Below are 18667 nucleotides of genomic sequence, written 5' to 3' on the forward strand. Positions count from 1 at the left end.
AGTCGATTAACACATATTTGTGTTGTATGTGTTATATCCTATATTCTTACAATAAATCATAAGAGAGGAAACATTCATGAAGTGAGAGTGGATCATCATAAAGGTCATCTTCATTATCTTCACATTGAGTAGGCTCAGGAAGAGGAGGGGTTGGTCTTATTGTCTCAGGTGGAAGAAAACCCATGTGTAAATGGACCTGCACAGTTCAAACCTGTATTGTTCAAGGGCCAACTGTACTATTCTGTGCTGGGTTAGGAGACCTAGTTTATAGACACAAAAGTAGCTGAGAAGTTACTTTTTAAAAGAAAAACACTTACGCAACAAACATTTTAAAGCACCTACAAAGTGATCTTAGTATGTATTTGCTAGTAAGAAAGCTGACATAATTATCTCATTCTTAGAGCCCATCAGTTGATACCTATTATCAACTAATGACTTTCTTAAACATTCCAAGAGAATAATTGGCTGAGTGTGTGCTAGTTGAATAGTGTAAAGCATGGGAAATAAGTCTCAGGTTAGGTCACCATTTTGAGAAAATTTCTACACATAATGTTTACATTTAGGAGAGGAAAAATGTATTTCCATTTTTAATGTTAATGTCCATCATAGTTTGCCATTTCAATTCAGTAAGTATGTACCTCTGGTAAGGGATGGAAATAAGAAAAATGACTACACAGTACTGCCCTCAGGGGACTCACCTGAATCTAATGGGTGTGAAGATAGATACTTGCAAAATTTACAGTAAAAGACCAATTTGTAAGTATTGCTGGAGAAAGATGACTAATTCAGCCCCAAGGACAGAAGGCTGTATCAGCTGTTAAGAATGAAATTATAAAAGGTGAAAGATTTTATTTTCTGTAACCATAGCTTGACATACAATAACCAAATGCCACATTTCTTTAAGATTGTTTGTTTGGGAAATTTTGCACTCTACAATTCGTAAGATGAACAAACATGTCCTGAAGATCCAGAAAGAGCTGGAAGAAGCTAAAGAGAAACTTGCTAGGCAACACAAACGGGTAAGTTTTGTGTAAACCTGTAAGTAGTTAAAGAAAATACACCAGAAACTCTGGAGAGGATTCAGAGTTCATTATCTTGATGATGTTTCATTTTTTCTGAGCCCAAATTAATGCAGAGCAGAAATTTTTCTGAGCCCAAATTAATGCAGAAGCAGAAGAGGAGGAAGGAGCAGGTAGTGTGTTGTGTGCTGTTACACCGCATGATGAACCAGTTCAGGAAGCCACAAACTTCACTTCCCATAGTTCACCATCTCTGGGTCGGCCTCACGTTTGCACAAGGGAAGTAGCAGAAGGGAAGAGGACACTTGTATTTCTATAGGAGTCTCTGGGGGAAGAGGGAGAGGACTGTAGATACTTAACACTTTCCCATACTGTGAGGAGGAATGGGGCAGTCATTTCCAAGTTAACGGAATACTTCTCATAGTATTAATTTAGTATTTTAGCCATTTTGGAGGGAAGCAGTGAGTGACTTAACATGATACTACTATTCATTATGAAAGTATTTTCCAGTGTTATGCATATTTACCATAGTAGAAGGTGAAAAAAAAAGTTGAGTTTAGTGCCCTATAGGAACCTTTCACAAGTTTGAGTACCAGTCTCCATGTAGACATACCTGTATACGTATATGGATATAAACACTCAGACCTGAAATACTGTAAGGTAAATGGTGTCATCTCATTTTGTAGATGTTATAAAGTGAGACATAGAGAAGTTAAGTAACATAGCTAGTAGGTTGCATAGCTGGTAAATGACCAGAGCTAGGTTCTGACACAGGTCTGTCAGACTCCAGAGACTTTTCTCTCATGCCACACTGTTTCTAGAAATGTGCTGTCCAACACAGTAGCCACTAGCTGCATGTGACTATTTTAGTTAAATACAATTTAACATTCAGTTCTTTGGTCACACAACCATATTTCAGGTGCTCAGTAGTAACGTGTGGTTGTGGTCGTAACAGGCTGCACATATTTATATAACATTGGCCCCATTGAAGAAAGGTCTATTAGGTAGTAGTGCTCTAGAACCTTACCTTTGAGTGGTGTTAGGAAAGGACAGTCATGTACCCACGTGTCTAGAACATAGAGCAGACCTCATAAATGGGGTGTGTTTATAGAGAGAAAAGCAAGATTCTGTGATATCCGAGAGCAGGGTTCTGATAATTTTGCTTAAAGCGGAGAGATCAGTAGATGGGGCCTTAGCAGTTAAGTATTAACCTTGAAGAATTACCAGGCTTTCTAGATTCAGTGATGCCACCTTCTTGCTGAAAGTACCTTGGTATGTAACACCTTAGAGCCACGTTCTGGCTCTGCCACTTTCTGACTGGGTGATGCTGGGAAAGTCATTTAACCTCTCAGCCTTTTTTCTCTGTAAAATGGAAATAAACCATGCCTTGTTTTTCTTTTCCTTTAAAAAGAAAAAATTAAATTCTATAAACTCTTCAGAGTGAGCTGGGGGCAGGGATTATTAAAGCTTTACAGGAGTATATTGAGCCCATCATTGCCAGCAGAAAGTCTTAAACAGCCCACTTTGAATTATTATATGTCGGCTGGAGCCATTTCTAAATTATAACAAGAATGAGCAGCCTTGGCCCATAGGACTTGCCCAGTTTTTCTATATGGCCCATTAGCAGATGAATGATTAGCAAGCTGTCTCCCTGTTGTTACTGCTCAAATGGTCAAATAGTGATAGATTGTAGCCAAGTCCCCCCATGTTGTTACCAAGACAAGTGCCACTAAATTTCCCTGGCCTAGATAAGAACCCATGGAATTTCTGAATGAGAAGACAGTGTCTCTGAACCACAACAGGACTTTGAGGTATATATGTGTGGGTGGCGGGGTGTGGGGGGGTATTTTCACTATAGAATATAAGTCTTAACATTTGGCCAGACACAGTAAAATGCTTCCCCTGGAGGAGATTTAACACACTGGAATCTAAATGGTATTTTCCTTTTGTTCATTTGCCTTCTATAGCGAAGTGATGATGACGACAGAAGCAGTGACAGGAAAGACGGGGTTCTTGAGGAACAAATAGAACGACTTCAGGAAAAAGTGGAATCTGCTCAGAGTGAACAAAAGAATCTTTTCCTCGTTATATTTCAGGTATCTTGGCTTGGGACATTTATACATAAAAGGAAACAATACATTTCTTTAGTTTTAGTTTTTAAAAATGTTATTTTTCATTGTAAAAGGAATACACATTTATAGAAGAGATTAAAAATACAAAAATTTAGGAAGGAAATAAAAGTTCACTACTCAGAGGCAACCACGTATGTCTGAGTTTCTCTGCTGTTTACTTAGTATTCTCGCATGAGCATTTCTCCATGCTTGAAAAAAAATTGTGGGTTGCTTTTTTTATATATGTCTCGTTTAATTATTCCTCATTGCTGATCATTTTCCTTCCATGAACATTTTAATGCATAGATTCCTGTTAAAATTTCTGATTACTTCGTTAGAATAGATTCCAGGAAGTAATATTACTAGGATAAGTAATTTAAGACATTAAAGGTCTTTATGTATTGCCAGGAAGAATGTACCAACTCATGTTATAACCAGTCTGCCTTTCTAGGTTGACTTCATGAATAATGGAAGCTACGCACACACACCACAAAGACAGGGTGGAACAGGCAATACTTTGGGGTTTCTTTGTCATGAATTTTTTTCCAAAGTATAAGATTCTGTCTGTAGTACTACCTTAACTTCCTTCTCCCTTTCCAGCGGTTTATCATGATCTTGACCGAGCACCTAGTACGATGCGAAACTGATGGGACCAGTGTATTAACACCATGGTATAAGAACTGTATAGAGAGGCTGCAGCAGATCTTCCTACAGGTATGTGGGGAACTTCGATTAGGTAATAAACAACACTATTCTCAGCCACAAAGATTTTTCATTAAAAAAAATCCTTGTCAAATTTGTTAGGAGGTTATATAGTACCTGTTAGACCCTTTAGTTCATGTCCATTTGCTGCTACCATTGCTCATCAGAATATTTAGGCTTAAACTGATTCTGTACCACTTAGATTCCTAATTGCCACCGCCCCCAAAAACCCCCCGCCCCACCTTTTTTTTGAGATGGTGTCTCACTCTGTTGCCCAGGCTGGAGTGCAGTGACACGATCTCAGCTCACTGCAACCTCCACCTCCTAGGTTTAAGCAATTCTTCTGCCTCAGCCTCCCATATTGCTGGGATTACAGGCACCCATCGCTACTCCTGCCTGATTTTTGTATTTTTAGTAGGGACAGAGTTTCACCATGTTGGCCAGGCTAGTCTCAAACTCCTGACCTCAGGAGGCCTCCGCCTCCCAAAGTGCTGCTGGAATTACAGGCGTGAGCCACGGTGCCCAGTCTCCTAATTGTCATTTTCTATGCTGGGGATCCTAGCTGTAATATAAAATGTAGAGGACAAAAATATCAAGAGGACAGTAATTGGATTTATAAGTCCCTAAAAAGCCAATGTTATCCAATGTGCAGGTGGTAAACTGTCCACAGAATCAAGGTAAGCTCCCTAGGGTCTCTCTGCAAAAGCAAAATGCCGGCACCTATTCTCACCTAGATTTAAGTTAAAGGTATATAGGAGAGTGGAGCTAATTCATTGTATCTTCGGACACTACTCCCCTAAATCTTCATTTGTTCATTCTAGAAGAATGATTAATGTAGAAGTCACTCTAAGTTCAATTCTTTGAGCCTCCAAATAGGAATTCCCTCTGATTTTATAGTTACTGCCAGTTTTAAAAGCTTTAACAGTCTCTAGTCCTATAAGAATCTCTGAGTGTATTCATGGCTTATAGAGGAACACATAGACAAGAGTATTTCGTTTTCTGACTCTTTATCTTCCTGTCAGTCCGTCTGGCTGCTTTTTAAAAAGTTATAATGTATTATGCCCTGACTGGGGAGAGAGCCAGCTGAGCCTAGTCTGTAATAGTACTAGGAGCAAGCAGGCACTGCTGCCACTGCCTTGAATCATGAATTCTGTTTACATAGAAGTTGGTAAGAACTGGATTTTTTAAAAAGCTATTGAGCATCCATTTTTTTCATTTCTCTTTTTATTTTTTTAATGTTGGGGATTTTCAGGGGTCCATTATTCCTATCAGCACTTTTTTTTTCCCCTTCCTCTTTTCATCATTGTGCAGCATGGGTGGGCTGCTGAAGGAAATGTTCAACAAGATTGCTTATATGCTTTTTCCTGACCTAACTACCCCCTTTTGTGTGTCCACAGCATCACCAAATAATCCAGCAGTACATGGTGACCCTGGAGAATCTTCTCTTCACTGCTGAATTAGACCCTCATATCTTGGCCGTGTTCCAGCAGTTCTGTGCCCTGCAGGCCTAAGGGTCATTTTTTCCTCATGTCAAGGTTTTTTTTGATATCTTAAAATAATTTCTTATTTTTTGATGGTTTGAATGCTTGCTTTCTTGTAGTATCCTTTCACTTCTTAAAGGAAACAAAGGGGAAGAGGACAGTGAATGAACATGGCATTACTTTTAATTGCCTAATGGCAGTAATGTGACTATGACCATGATATATATGTGACAGATACGACTTCTCTGTGATCAGTTTGTTATTTTTTTTCTCCTTAAGGCACAAAATAATTGGTTTGAGGTATGTGAAACACTAGAGGTCAACCTTACATAGTATATAGAACTGATGGGTTTACCCAGCTACCCAGTAGCATAACTTTTCACAGCTCGGGGATGAATTAACATGGCTGAAATAAAACTAAAAGTATGGTTTTTAAACTTTGGCATTTCATGATTTATCATCTCACTCTACTCTAAAACTGGTGGTTTCTTACTGAAGATGTTCTCCATTTGAAATTTTATCTTCAAAGTATTTTTAAGTAGTATCTTTAAGACACGACTTGTTAGTAATAAAAATGTTACTAGTTGGAAGAGTAGTTCTCAAATTTGTCTTAATGTAAATCACCTGGGAATCTTTCAAGTTATTTTGAAATTTAAACCACCGTCTGGGGGTGGAACGCAGACATCCTCAGTAATCCTTAAAGTTTCCCCAGGTGATTCCAGGTTTGGTCACCATTATCTTAGAGCATCTACTTACTTCCTCTAGCCTTGGGGTTATTTGTCCAAGGTCTTGTAGTGAGTTACAGAATACTAAAGTGGATGTAGAAGTGGTCAGATTGACTGAAACTATACCCTGAATTAGATGTGAGTTTAGATTTTGTTTATATGGAACCTGATCCAAAAAACTACGAAGTCCTGAGCTTGTTTCCTGTATAGTATTGATGCTGAAATAAGATGACAGCAGTTTGTAAAATAATACACAAATATGAGGAATTGTCTGACATTCCAAATTTCGAGGATTTTTAGACTTTTTTCATTAAACCTTAGAAAAAAATTACCAGTAATCCTACAACTACTGGTAGTGTTGTTGTGCATTTGCACAAAATAGGTATAATTTTTTCTTATTACATCCCAAGTTTATGATGCATTAAGCGTTTTGCATATTTTGATATATTTTCGCTTTGGTTTACCATACATTTTAGTGGCTACAGAATGTAGTCTGCTTAATAAATGGGAATTCCTAGAATGTTTAAATACCATACTATTTAAGACAAAATACAAAATATCCAGAAAAATCCAGGTTGCGTGGCTGGTTACTAAAGGACTAAAACCCAGGTTCTTGGCTAAATATTTTTGTTTATACTGTTTATCTTTCCCATTAAGCACAGCACAAACTATGTAATTATATATAATTACAGTTGACCCTTGAACAACATGGGTTTGAACTGTGTGAGTCTCCTTACACACAGGTTTTCTTCCACCCCTGAGATGGCAAGACCAGCCCCTTGTCTTCCTCAGCCTGCTCAACGTGAAGATGATGAGGATGAAGACCTTTATGATGATCCACTTCTACTTATTAAATAGTAAATATATTTTTTTCTTATGATTTTATTTTCTTTTCTCTAGCTTCATAAGAATATAGCATATGGGCTGGTCGCAGTGGCTCACGCCTGTAATCCCAGCACTTTGGGAGGCTGAGGCAGGCAGATCACAAGGACAGGAGATTGAGACCATCCTGGCTAACACAGTGAAACCCTGTCTCTACTAAAAACACAAAAACTTAGCCAGGCGTGGTGGTACATGGCTGTAGTCCCAGCTACTCGGGAGGCTGAGACAGGAGAATCGCTTGAACCTGGGAGGTGGAGGTTTCAGTGAGCCAAGATTGTGCCACTGCACTCCAGCCTGGGCGATGGAGCGAGGCTCTGTCTCAAAAAAGAAGAAAAAAAATATATAGCATATAACATACAAAATGAGTTAATCAACTGTTTGTTATTGGTAAGTCAGCAGTGGGCTATTGGTGGTTAAGTTTTGGGGGAGTCAAAAGTTATATACAAATTTTTTACTGTGCGGGGTGTCAGCATCCCTAACCCCATGTTGTTCAAGGGTCAACTGTAGTTTAAAATGACTCCTGTCTCAAAAAACCAAAGGATAGCCTTTAAGGGATTGGTAACTTTGACTCGAAACTGCTTTGTAATCTTTTCACAATGTACTGAAAAGTGTGGCTAGTTATGTTTGATCCACATTCTAGAGAAATTTGTAGGTTTTAATTTCTTTTCTCTTGGTCCTCTCTTCATGTATAATGGTTGCTTTTAACAGCTGTTCGCTGATGCGGTCCTGCTCTGTCCCAGTCTAGCAGCTTTAGTGTATGGAAAAATTGAACTAGGAATTGAGTTTTGAAGAAATAAAGGTGTAAGAGCAAACATTCAACAGTTGCTGTCCCCAGTAATGAAGTTCATACAGACAAAAGATGGCATGTCACTGTACATCATACCTTGCAATAAATACTCTGTTAAATTGTGCTGGTGCAATTTAACATGCTTTTGTCAAAGTAAACATACTGTTTTCCTAATTTATAACTGTACTTGAAAGATGAGGAAGGGACCTTGCCAACCTGTGTAGAGCAGGTTTAGCTGTTAGTGATGTCTGGATACCAGGATTGTCTTAAACTGATAAGGGTGTAGAGGGTGAACAGAAGCATCCCTTAACTAGACAAATCTATTTTCTGTAATCTAGTGGCCTTGGTAATACATGCTCATTAACTAGTGGTTATTATGTGCCAGGTGCTATAGGTTCACCCTATTAACTACTTCAAACAGTCCTTTGAGATGATTATGCCCTCTTTACAGATAAAAACAGGCTTTTGGAGTAATTTACCCAGGGTCCACAGCTAGTAAGTGGAATTTGAACCTAGATCCAGTTGGCCCAAGAGCTCCTTTTCCCCCCGATAATGCTCTTACAACAACCTGAACCCCTAGTTATTCTGTTGTCATCAAGCTGAAAGCTTTTTTCCCCAGAGACATCTTGCTGCCCATTCAGAATCAATTTTTACTAAGCTGTAATATTTAGCATAGCACATATTAGTCATTGAGTATGAAGGTGTTTTAAAAAAATGGAAATGTTTAAACTTCCTATTCTATTTGTACAGTAGGATAAAATGTCATGTCAAACAATTGGAAAATATCAGGTTATTTTAACTAACTGGAATTTGTTTTTGTCAAAAAATAATGCATAGACCCAATAATTCTTTAGACAAGATACAGGAAAATTTCACTAAAGTTGATGCTAAAGTTGATGCAGATGCCTGCAGTGATGTGAGACTAGGTTATCACTTCCTTTCCTTAGAAGTCTGAAAGCAGCATGGAAGCATGCCTGGGACTAAATGAACATACTCCTAAGGCACTTAGGTGCATGCCTGGCACCTGGTTGGTAAATGCTCAGTAAATGTTAGCACTACTTAAAATAAACATCAGTGCCTTCTTTGATCAACAATCAGATAGTCAACCATGAAAACAGCTCTTTTCCATTTTAATGCAGCATTTAAAAAGCTATCTAGACTAATGTTAAGTCCCACCATAGAGGCCCCAAGAGTACAGAAAACATGATCGGACTCGTACAACTCAGTGTTTATTTCTGCTATTAGGGCTTTTCCCAGCAGTAGTTCCCCACTGTTTCCACCATCGTGGAGACAGAAATCGTCCTAAAAAACACATGACTAGAACCTGGGGTACAGTGGTGCACCACCATTGCTATTATTTGTTTCTTGGTTAAGAATCCAGTTCGGCCTTTGTTGAACCCTTTCCCTCTACCCCAATCTAGGGTTTGCCTTGGTATCTTGTCCTCAAATTTGTAGCTGACCTACCACTTCTGCACCTACTCTAGCACTCAGCTCCCATCTCTGTTGTAAGAAAGCAGTCACAGACATGACATTCTGCACACAACCAGGCCAGGTGACCTTCACTGAAACTTGCTTTTAAGCCATAACATACATAATTATTACTGAAGTATTACTTATACAAGGGTTTCTTTCATCTATGAAGATGTGTTTTTTTTTTTTTGAATTTTGAAAAGGACCAATCAATTTCCTTTATTTAAATATAAAATTCTATAAAACAGGTCACTGAACTAAAAAATCACATTTTTTCATATGTCAGTTCATGGCCACACATAGTACAAGTCTTACGGTACATGTCATCTTCTAGGTTTTCTTCTGGTCCATACTCATGTTGATGAACAATCGTCTCCCTTTTCCACACGCTGCTTCTTACCGCTCGCCGCAATTCTGAAAAAAAAAATTTTAAAGTCATCTTTTCAGTGGTGCTATTCAGGTGAATCCAAAAATCCAACTCCATCAAGCTTTCAGCCATGTACATGTGTGTGTGTCTATGTGTATTTAAACCATATATAGTTTACCTTAATTTTATAACAAAGTTGATTATACAAACTTGGCAAACTTACTTTCTTACCTCACTAGTTCGGCCTGTGAATCAAGTTGTCACTGGAGCAGTGTGAAACAAGAGATTCAGAAATGGTTATGTGGGTTGGTGGTATGCAAAACAGAACCATATTCAGAAGTGAGTTGAGTAACACAATAGGACACATTCAGGTACATTTGACTTCAGATAACAGAATGCCACAGTAGGAAAAGGAGTCAGCTGAAATAATTAAGAAAAAGGAGTGTTTTTAAGTTCCTGTTAGGAGCTACGTCAATAAGCATCAAGTCAAGCTTTGCAAGAAAACTAGAAAGTAGAGAACTCTACCACTATATGCTGGTATGTTTTCATCTTAGAAAAAGTGCTTGTGCAATAAGACCTCAAGTCTATTGAAGTTCTTATAAGATGACAGCATTATTTTAGGAGAGGGCTAAAAATAAGAATCACAGAATGTTAAGAGCTGGAAAGAACCATAGAGTTTTGATTTTACTTCACTTTATTTTGCAGGTAGGGAAACTGAGCAAAGATAGTTTAACTGTGAAGCCAGGACACTGGTCATATTCTAATGTTTGGAGCTTTTTCTGCTACTTCGTGTCAAAATCATTTTACAAAGAAAATTATATTGGGTTCTTTGAAAGCAACCAAGTAAATCATATTTTAATAAAAAGCAACACTTTACACTTCTATTCTCACCAGTGATCCACCCAGTTCTTCATTATCTTTGACAGTGGCATTACCTAAGGGAGAGTATGATAGCTGTCTTGTATAATCTCAGCTATAAAAATAACATACACCAAGTAATCACATATTTTCCCTGATCCATTTTAGATCTATAAGTAGTATCAAAATACTACTTGAATCTTATTTTCAGCTTTTATATTATGAGGATGAAAACACAGGGCTATGTATAAGGCAGTGTTCTTACCACTTTAAATGCATTTAATCCTCACAACCCTTTAAGATAAGTAGAATTATTCCAATTTTACAGATGAGAAAACCAAGGCACAGAGAAGTTATAAGTTGCTCAAGGTTATATAGTTGATGGATACCTCTAGCATGAAAAGTACTTTGACATTATTATAGTGCATATACCTCTAGATAGTTTTTGGTCTGGAAGAAAAAAATGTTCATCCAAACTCTTCATTTCTTTCTTTCAGTATCCTCTCATATTCTGAAGACCTTGGTTTTTCTAGATATCGATCTGGAATGCCCTCCTTCCTTTAAATTTTACTTAGGATATTTTCTAAATAAAAAATGATATGCTAACCAGAACTCCACAGATGCCCTCTGGTTTCAGATAATGTAAGGAAGATGTTGCCTACTTGAATTCTAATACCTGCTTTTCAACTTGGTTCTCACGTAAGACATCTGGCCACCTTATCCCACTGAAAATCCTACAAAAGTTTACTGCAGCGCAATCATGCTAAACTAACTTTTCTGCCTAATTTGAATATTATGTGTACTTAAAAAGAGGTACCAAAGAAAAATTTTCTGAATACTAAAAAAAAATACTTGTAGTAAAAGTCTGTCTGTCTAGCCATAATTGAACCTAAGGTTTTACATTGACTTTGACTTTTTCTCCCCACTCTTCAGCTAGTATGTCAGGCTATATAATGGTGAGAATAAAGCCATATCTTTAATACTTACTAGACATTCCTAGAAAAACTTGTGCCAGAAAGTAAGAAACTATTCGGGGCCAGGTGCAATGGCTCATGCCTGTAATCCCAGCACTTTGGGAGGATTACCTAAGCCTGGGAGTTCAAGACCAGCCTGGGCAACACAGTGAAACCCCAATCTCTTAAAAAAATAAATAAATAAAAAATTAAAAATTTTTTTTAAATTAGCTAGCCACGGTGACATGAGCCTGTAGTCCCAGCTACTCGGGAGGCTGAAGTGGGAGGATCGCTTAAGCCGAGGAGTTTGAGCCTGCAGTGAGCCATGATTGCACCACTGCACTCCAGCCTAGGTGACAGAGTGAGACTGTCTCAAAGAAAAAAACAACAGAACATAAGGAAGTATTTAAAAATGGATAGGTTTGGGTTTTGTTTTGTTTTGTTTTACCCTTCTTTCCCTTTCTGAACAATCCAGTCCTATGGAGCAAGCAAGCATCCATAGGAGGGTGAGAGAGCCCAAGAAAAAGGGCTCCCTCCAGAAGAGGAGGCAGCAACAGTAATGGGAATTAGTCACACATAGGGCTTTGATCAAGTCACTATATTAAGGATCATGGGAGCCACCAGGTTTCTCATCATCCAAAAAGCCAGTATAAGTAAAACTAAAATGAACCATGAAATTTTAAAACTGGATGTATCAGTGTAAACTCAAGGTTTACATATATTTATAGACAGAGACATAGAAATACAGATACATGTGTTGTGCTAGAAAGCAGAAAGGAGTGCTCAAGAAATTATGACATAAGGCTGGGCACGGTGGTTCACGCCTATAATTCTAGCACTTTGGGAGGCCGAGGCAGGTGGATCACTTGAGGTCAGGAGTTCGAGACCAGCTTGGCCAATATGGTGAAACCCCATCTCTACTGAAAACACAAAAATTAGCTGGACATGGTGGCATATGCCTGTAATCTCAGCTACTTGGGAGGCTGAGACAGGAGAATCGCATGAACCCGGGAGGTGAAGGTTGCAGTGAGCTGAGGTCGCGCCACTGCACTCCAACCTGGGTGACAGAGCGATACTAGGTCTCAAAAGTAAATAAGTAAATAAAAAAAGTAAGGAAATGACATGTCAAAAGATACAAAAGCTAGTCACTAGGCCAAATCAGACCATTTGAGCAACAAAGTAAGGACAGAAATGAACCAAAGCCACTGGAGAAAAACAGAAATTAATGAATTCATACCAATAATAAGTAAATGGGGCAAAGGATGCTACAGAATGCTGACTGCCAACTGCTTAAATGCAGAAGGAATGCTGGAATTAGAAGACAGTTCTTATAACCATCATACTAAAGACTGGTTCTAGCAAGCACCATCAATGGATGGACACTAAATCTAGGGGAATACAATTTCTTTTTGCTTATCAAATCAAAATCAGAATTACCACTGAGGGCTGATAAGACATCAGTGCCTCCAGATATGAGGCCCGGAGAAAAGCACATCACTTACGTACTGTCCCTGGCCTGAAATGCATACCCTGCATCCAACCAGCAGGACACACCAGAAACTGCCCCAAGTGAGAAGCATGTTTTGAAGGGCAGGGCAGGGCAGGGGAAGCAGACTTTTCTTCAAAAATGTCAATGTCATAAAAAATATGAGCTGTGTAAATATCCCAGAAAAGTTTAGAAAGACTTGGTACCTAAAGCCAATACCCAATCCTAGACTGGATTCTGTTCTAGAAAGGAATTACTAAAAAGAACATTAGATCAACTAACAAAACTAGAATATGGAGGGCAGATTAGACATAAATACTAAATCAATGTTAAATTTACTTAAGTTAACAATATACTTTGGTTATGTAACAAAATATATCCCTATTAGGAAATATACACTGTAATACTTAAGGGTAAAGGGTGGTGATGTATACAACTTAGTCTTAGATGGTTTGGAAAAAAATAAATACTGTGTATGTATAGAAAGAGCATGCAAATGATGATGCAAATAGCATAAAGTGTTAACAGTAGGTAATCTGGAAAAAGGATATATGAGTGGCCCTTTGTATTATTATCCTTGCAATTTTTTATAAGTTTGAAATTATTTCCAAACAAAATAGTTTAAAAAGACAGGAGCTAGCTTGAAGGGGATTCTACTGGGCAAATTTTGGACAATTTCAACACCAAAATGAATCATGACTGGAATGGACTATAATACATTGACTTCAGAATAAGAAACAATCAGTCCAGCTGATGCTTTAAAAAAAATCAGTTTTTAAGAGAAGAAAAGCTCTTCTTTCCAAAAGCCAAATAACAATTACAGAAAGTGAAAGAAATAGAAAATCACCATTTATATCCACCATAATAACTAAAGTAAGACTCAGCCCTGTGTACTAAAACCACTGAGTGAAAGGTAAGGAATGAGATATTCACATAGTATTAGATTTCTCACTAATTACAAAGGATAAAGGGTACCTTTACAATGGAAAAACCTGGCAGACACCACCTTAACTAAGCAGTCAAACTACCACTCCCTTAAAAGAGAGAGCTGGTACCATGTGTCTACTGATAAATGCTCAAACACATCACCTTGAAAATATTCCTACCAAAAACATTCTACCTGAGTCTAACTGAGGAAACAAGCAGCTAACAAATCTGAATGGAGGGACACACTGAATAGCAGCTGGCCTGGGCACTGCAAAATGTCAATGTCGTGAAAGACAAAAAAGGCTGAGGGACTAGTTTAAAAGCAGCTATCAATATGCATCATCCTTGAATAACACCTGGATCCAACAAAAAGCTGTAAAGGACACCAAAACAACTGGAGAATATTAAATTATACACAAGATAGCAGCATTATATTAATGCTAAGTTTCTTGAGTATGATCGTTGTTCTTTAGCTATGTAGAAGAACACCATTGTTTTTTGTTTTTTGAGACAGGGTTTCACTCTTGTTGCCCAGGCTGGAGTGCAATGGGGGGATCTCAGCTCACTGCAACCTCCACTTCCCAGGTTCAAGCAATTATCTTGCCTCAGCCTCCTGAGTAGCTGGGACTACAGGCACACACCATCATGCCCAGCTAATTTTTGTATTTTTAGTAGAGACAAGGTTTCACCATGTTGGCCAGGCTGGTCTCAAACTCCTGGCCTCAGGTGATCTACCCGCCTCAGCCTCCTGAAGTGTTGGGATTACAGAAGTGTTGGGATTACAGGCATAAGCCACTGCTCCCAGCCGAATGCCATTGTTCTGAGGAGAAACATGCTGAAGTGTTTATAAGAATCACAATGTCTGCAACTTAAATGGCTTGGCAAAATATGTGTGTGTGAAAGAAAAAGTAAATATGGCAAATGTCAACATCAGGTAAATAAAAAAATTTAAGATTAATACTTTTTTCACATTACTTCATTTAACAACTTAAAACTTAGGAAAGCAGAAATCAACTACTGCTGAGAATGAGAAGGAGGTAGTTTTAAAAACAAGGTAAGGCTTTAGAAGAGTGAAAAAAGGTCTGTAGGTCTGAAATCGACTTTGGGGGAGCTGAGGAAACCTGGGGTGGGTGCAGGTCCTACGCAGTACTGAAGGCCTAATTGAAGCTGGAGACAAAACAGTGGTTTACCACGTTCCAACCTCCTATTTCCATTGGCCTAGAATTTCACAATGCTAGAAGCTGTTAACTAAGGACTGCCTTTCATGGAAATTTATAACAATTTTCAATGTAACCAGTCTTGTTACTGATATATTCAGGGACTGCTTATACTTTTTACAGACGAAAAAATTCTCCTAAATCCTTTTTTAAATGAAAATGTTATTTTATACCAATCTAAAACTTGTAATCAGTTTAACATCTTGGTTTTGCAAAAGAGGTGGTCTGTATTCATGGAAACCCAATGCTGCTTCTGAGGTAAATTTAAAAGACAACTAGCTGAGAGAGACAAGATACTTCTAAATACTTTATGGTAGGACAGTAAGTATTGACTCATGGTGCCCCTTGTTAACAGGAGGAAAAAAAATTACAAGGAAAAGACACAATGACAATATGATGCTTTGGTCTTCTTTAGTCCTCCATAAACTAAAGCAGAGTAACAGAGAACTGAGTCTCCCAAACTCTCTTGAGAGATGACTCCAGAGTCATAAATATAACCACAGGCCCACAGTGTACAATGTCCACAAACTTGGGACCCCCATAAGAGATTTCTTACCTACCTCTTTTGGGAGGAAAGTACATAGTAATAAATAATGAAAATGAATTTATTTTCCTTTTTTTAGAAGGGTAACCTCTACCAGTATGGAATAAGAGAAAGCTGGTATAACTAAAGAAATGCCTTATCTCTACCTTATTTATAGAGTAGACATGCAAACCCAAAACGTTCTGTACATTTGAACCAGCTGAACGTTCCCATCTAATATTAAGGCCTGTGCATCCTGAAGTTTTGAAATCAAAACATTTCTATAATCTATAACTGATTTCTGTAATGTATAACAGTCCTCTCTTTCACACTCCTTAAGATGCCTGTTCACTACTTTATCCTTCAAGGCTCTCCTTGCTACTGGAAGAGAGGAAGGACTGGTGTAGGGCACTGAAAAGATTAAAAGGCCAAATTCAAAAGAACTCTCCAAATACTCTCAATCGGTCCTTTGAATATTTTGATAGAGTTTTGATACCAGTTAAAAAAACTGAACAGCAGTTTCTGCCTTGTATCTAAAATCCGTAACAATTTGAATTCACTAACAAGAAAACACTTTCTTGTCTTTCACCTTATTTTTATCTATCTATCTATCTATACACACCTTATACTATTTAAACTAAAATTCTTTTTGGTAGTAAGATCAATTCTCAAACTGCTAAAGTAGAAGATCATATTCTCAAAGCAGGTAAATATAATCTCTTACCTTCCCATAAAGAAGTAAACTGTGTCAGCTTCTTTGTGGATCAAAATCAGAAGACCAAGAGGAACCAGGTTCCAATTTCTTTTCAACTAAAATACTTTTAGACTTGCTTTTATTCCTCTCTGTTCTGAGCCTTCTGAGAAAACTGCACAGTAAGCTCCTTGTGTCTAATCTCTACAGTGTCTACTCCAATCTCAGCCCTTTGTGGCCTATTCAGGAAGGCGGGAACAACCTCTAAAGTAAATCAACAAGAAGCCATAATTAAAGAAGGCATCACACTGACCTCTCTGCACATTAAACACCAGAAGACAGTGGAGTAATGTTACAGAACTTAGGTATTCATATGCACAAAAGCAGTAAAACATTTTATTTACAGAGACTTGGAAAATATATCACTCATGTAACCACTTTGGAAAATGTCCTCAAAAGACATGCTTCATTCAAATAAGAAGCGAACTGAAAAAGAAACCAGACCCAAGAGGTCTAACTCTATGAAAAACTTCAGGGCAAATTCAAACTCTTCGAAAATGAGGACAATTGACAGTAGCTTATCTGGTGATTAACAGCAGCAATTTAATGTAATGAGAAAAACTAATTATATTAAAGTTTATATTTCTTTAAAAAGTAATACCAGTGAAAACTAAATCTTTAAGAGTTCTGTTCATACTACTAATATATATGCCACATAGAATTCTTATTAAAAAAAGCATGTGATGAAATGGATGCCATCATCTTTCAATCTGTTTGTCAAATTACAGGAATTTAGTTACCATTAGATGACACTGACCAAATTACAGAATTAGTATCTAAGAAAGTACAGACAGCCCTCGTTTTAAAAAATATTTCATCACTTTGCAGATACAGGTTTTTAATTAATACTTATTATTTTATCCATGTATTATTATCTGCACCAAAATACCACCTGGAAATGGTTTAAGGAGGCAGCAAAGAGGTAAGAGTTGAGGTGATTTCAGGTAGCTGGAGTTAACAAAAAACCCTAGGCTAGTATATAACTAATCTATCACTCTGTCCTCCCTTTCGCACCTCTTAAAATGCCTTTTCACTACTTTATCTTTCAAGGTTCTCCTTGCTACTACAGAGGAAGGACTGGTGTAAAGCACTGAAAAGATTAAAGGGCCAAATTCATCAGAACTCTTTCCAAATCCTCTCAATACAGCAGTGGCTAATTTTGGGAAGGTTCTTTAATGAAATGCTCTTACATGGCACAGCTTATTACAGGAAACCTCTCTACAAAGCCATGAATGTGTGCCTTACCTTGTGATTCAGGAATTGCTAAGTAACTATATAAAAAGATGTGTATAAGGATGTTTATCATGGAGTTGCTTAACTTCGTGTCAAGTGCTTCCATTTTTATTTAAAAAAATATTTAAGGATCTTAGGATAGAAAAGAACAGGAAGAGCAAAAATTAAAATGTTGCTGATGATTGTCTCTGAGTAGGAAAATCATGCAATAAGAGCTCTTTGTAATTCTCTTAACTTTTCTGCAATGTAACTGAATTACACTTGTAATGACAAAGGAAAAACAAATCCTCACAATGAGAAGGATTACAACAACCTGTGTTCCTCACAACAAGGAAGGCTTACATTCAATTTTTGGTTTTGCTTTTTTGTTTTTAAGACATCTGACCTTATCTTACTCACTCTCCAAAACCACTTATGAATCCTAAAAACATGAGCAAAATTATATGGATAGGACATTCACTTTCAATGAATTAATTTAGTATATATATAAAACCGAATATATACATAAAGTATGTGTTATCTCTACACACTATACTACAATGGGACTCTGCATAATTACTGCATGAAGAACATGTATGTTTCCTTTTTTAAGACTCTTTTAGGGATTCTGTGATAGAGCACAAAGTGACCTCTGTGCTCCTGCAGCACCGCACGTTCATCACTATCATGGTACCTAGCACACTTGCACGATTTTAAGTTTCTCTCCTGACAAACTCTGACTCCAGAATTTATGTTAGCACAGTGCCTGGCACATAGTTGACACTTCGTAAATACTGGATGCATTGATGGATGGATGGATGAATGAACATACAGACAGACTTAACAGACATACATACCTGGATGGATAACAGGGACAAATTAATGCAGCGATAGATGGACAAGGGAATGCATGCAAAGACAGATGCATGGATAGAGAAATGACTACTTCATGGAGACTTTCAGTCAAAAAAGCCTGCTTCCAGTCCCAACTCTGCCAATAACTATCTATGTAACAAGTCACTCCACCTTTCTGGGTCTTTTGGTCATATATAAAATAAAAGTTCCTTCTAGCTGCTGAATTAGATGACTAAGACTTAGGGCATGGCTTTTCATTTTAAGCAATTAGAGGGGATTGTTGGTAGGTGTGTTTTTTTTTATAACACACCTGTTGATCATACTTAAGATTTAATTGATGC

The 18667-nt window shown here is 37.6% G+C and overlaps 2 protein-coding genes across 10 annotated transcripts in view; one reads left to right on the plus strand and one right to left on the minus strand.

The window, feature by feature from the left end:
• Positions 1–7831, plus strand: part of NCBP1 (nuclear cap binding protein subunit 1) — a 40375-nt gene extending 32544 nt beyond the window's left edge. For 2 of the 4 annotated variants that reach the window (XM_004048328.4, XM_031014873.2), the window contains 4 exons: positions 905–1019; positions 2987–3115; positions 3731–3844; positions 5230–5750. In XM_004048328.4, the coding sequence (XP_004048376.1) occupies positions 905–1019; positions 2987–3115; positions 3731–3844; positions 5230–5343 (472 nt within the window). In that variant the 3' untranslated portion in view covers positions 5344–5750. Of the gene's footprint in view, positions 1–904; positions 1020–2986; positions 3116–3730; positions 3845–5229; positions 5751–6781 lie in introns of those variants that run through there. The other 2 variants (XR_008668219.2, XM_019033502.4) reach the window with 2 other exon arrangements.
• Positions 1–18667, minus strand: part of XPA (XPA, DNA damage recognition and repair factor) — a 42955-nt gene that overhangs the window by 11491 nt on the left and 12797 nt on the right. For 3 of the 6 annotated variants that reach the window (XM_019033504.4, XM_055350026.2, XM_055350027.2), the window contains exon 6: positions 9493–9591. In XM_019033504.4, coding sequence (XP_018889049.1) covers positions 9493–9591 — 99 coding nt within the window. Of the gene's footprint in view, positions 1–8919; positions 9965–16232; positions 16464–18667 lie in introns of those variants that run through there. The other 3 variants (XR_010130296.1, XR_008668221.2, XM_004048327.3) reach the window with 3 other exon arrangements.

This window comes from Gorilla gorilla, chromosome 13 (assembly GCF_029281585.2).
Source record: "Gorilla gorilla gorilla isolate KB3781 chromosome 13, NHGRI_mGorGor1-v2.1_pri, whole genome shotgun sequence".
NCBI lineage: Eukaryota > Metazoa > Chordata > Mammalia > Primates > Hominidae > Gorilla > Gorilla gorilla.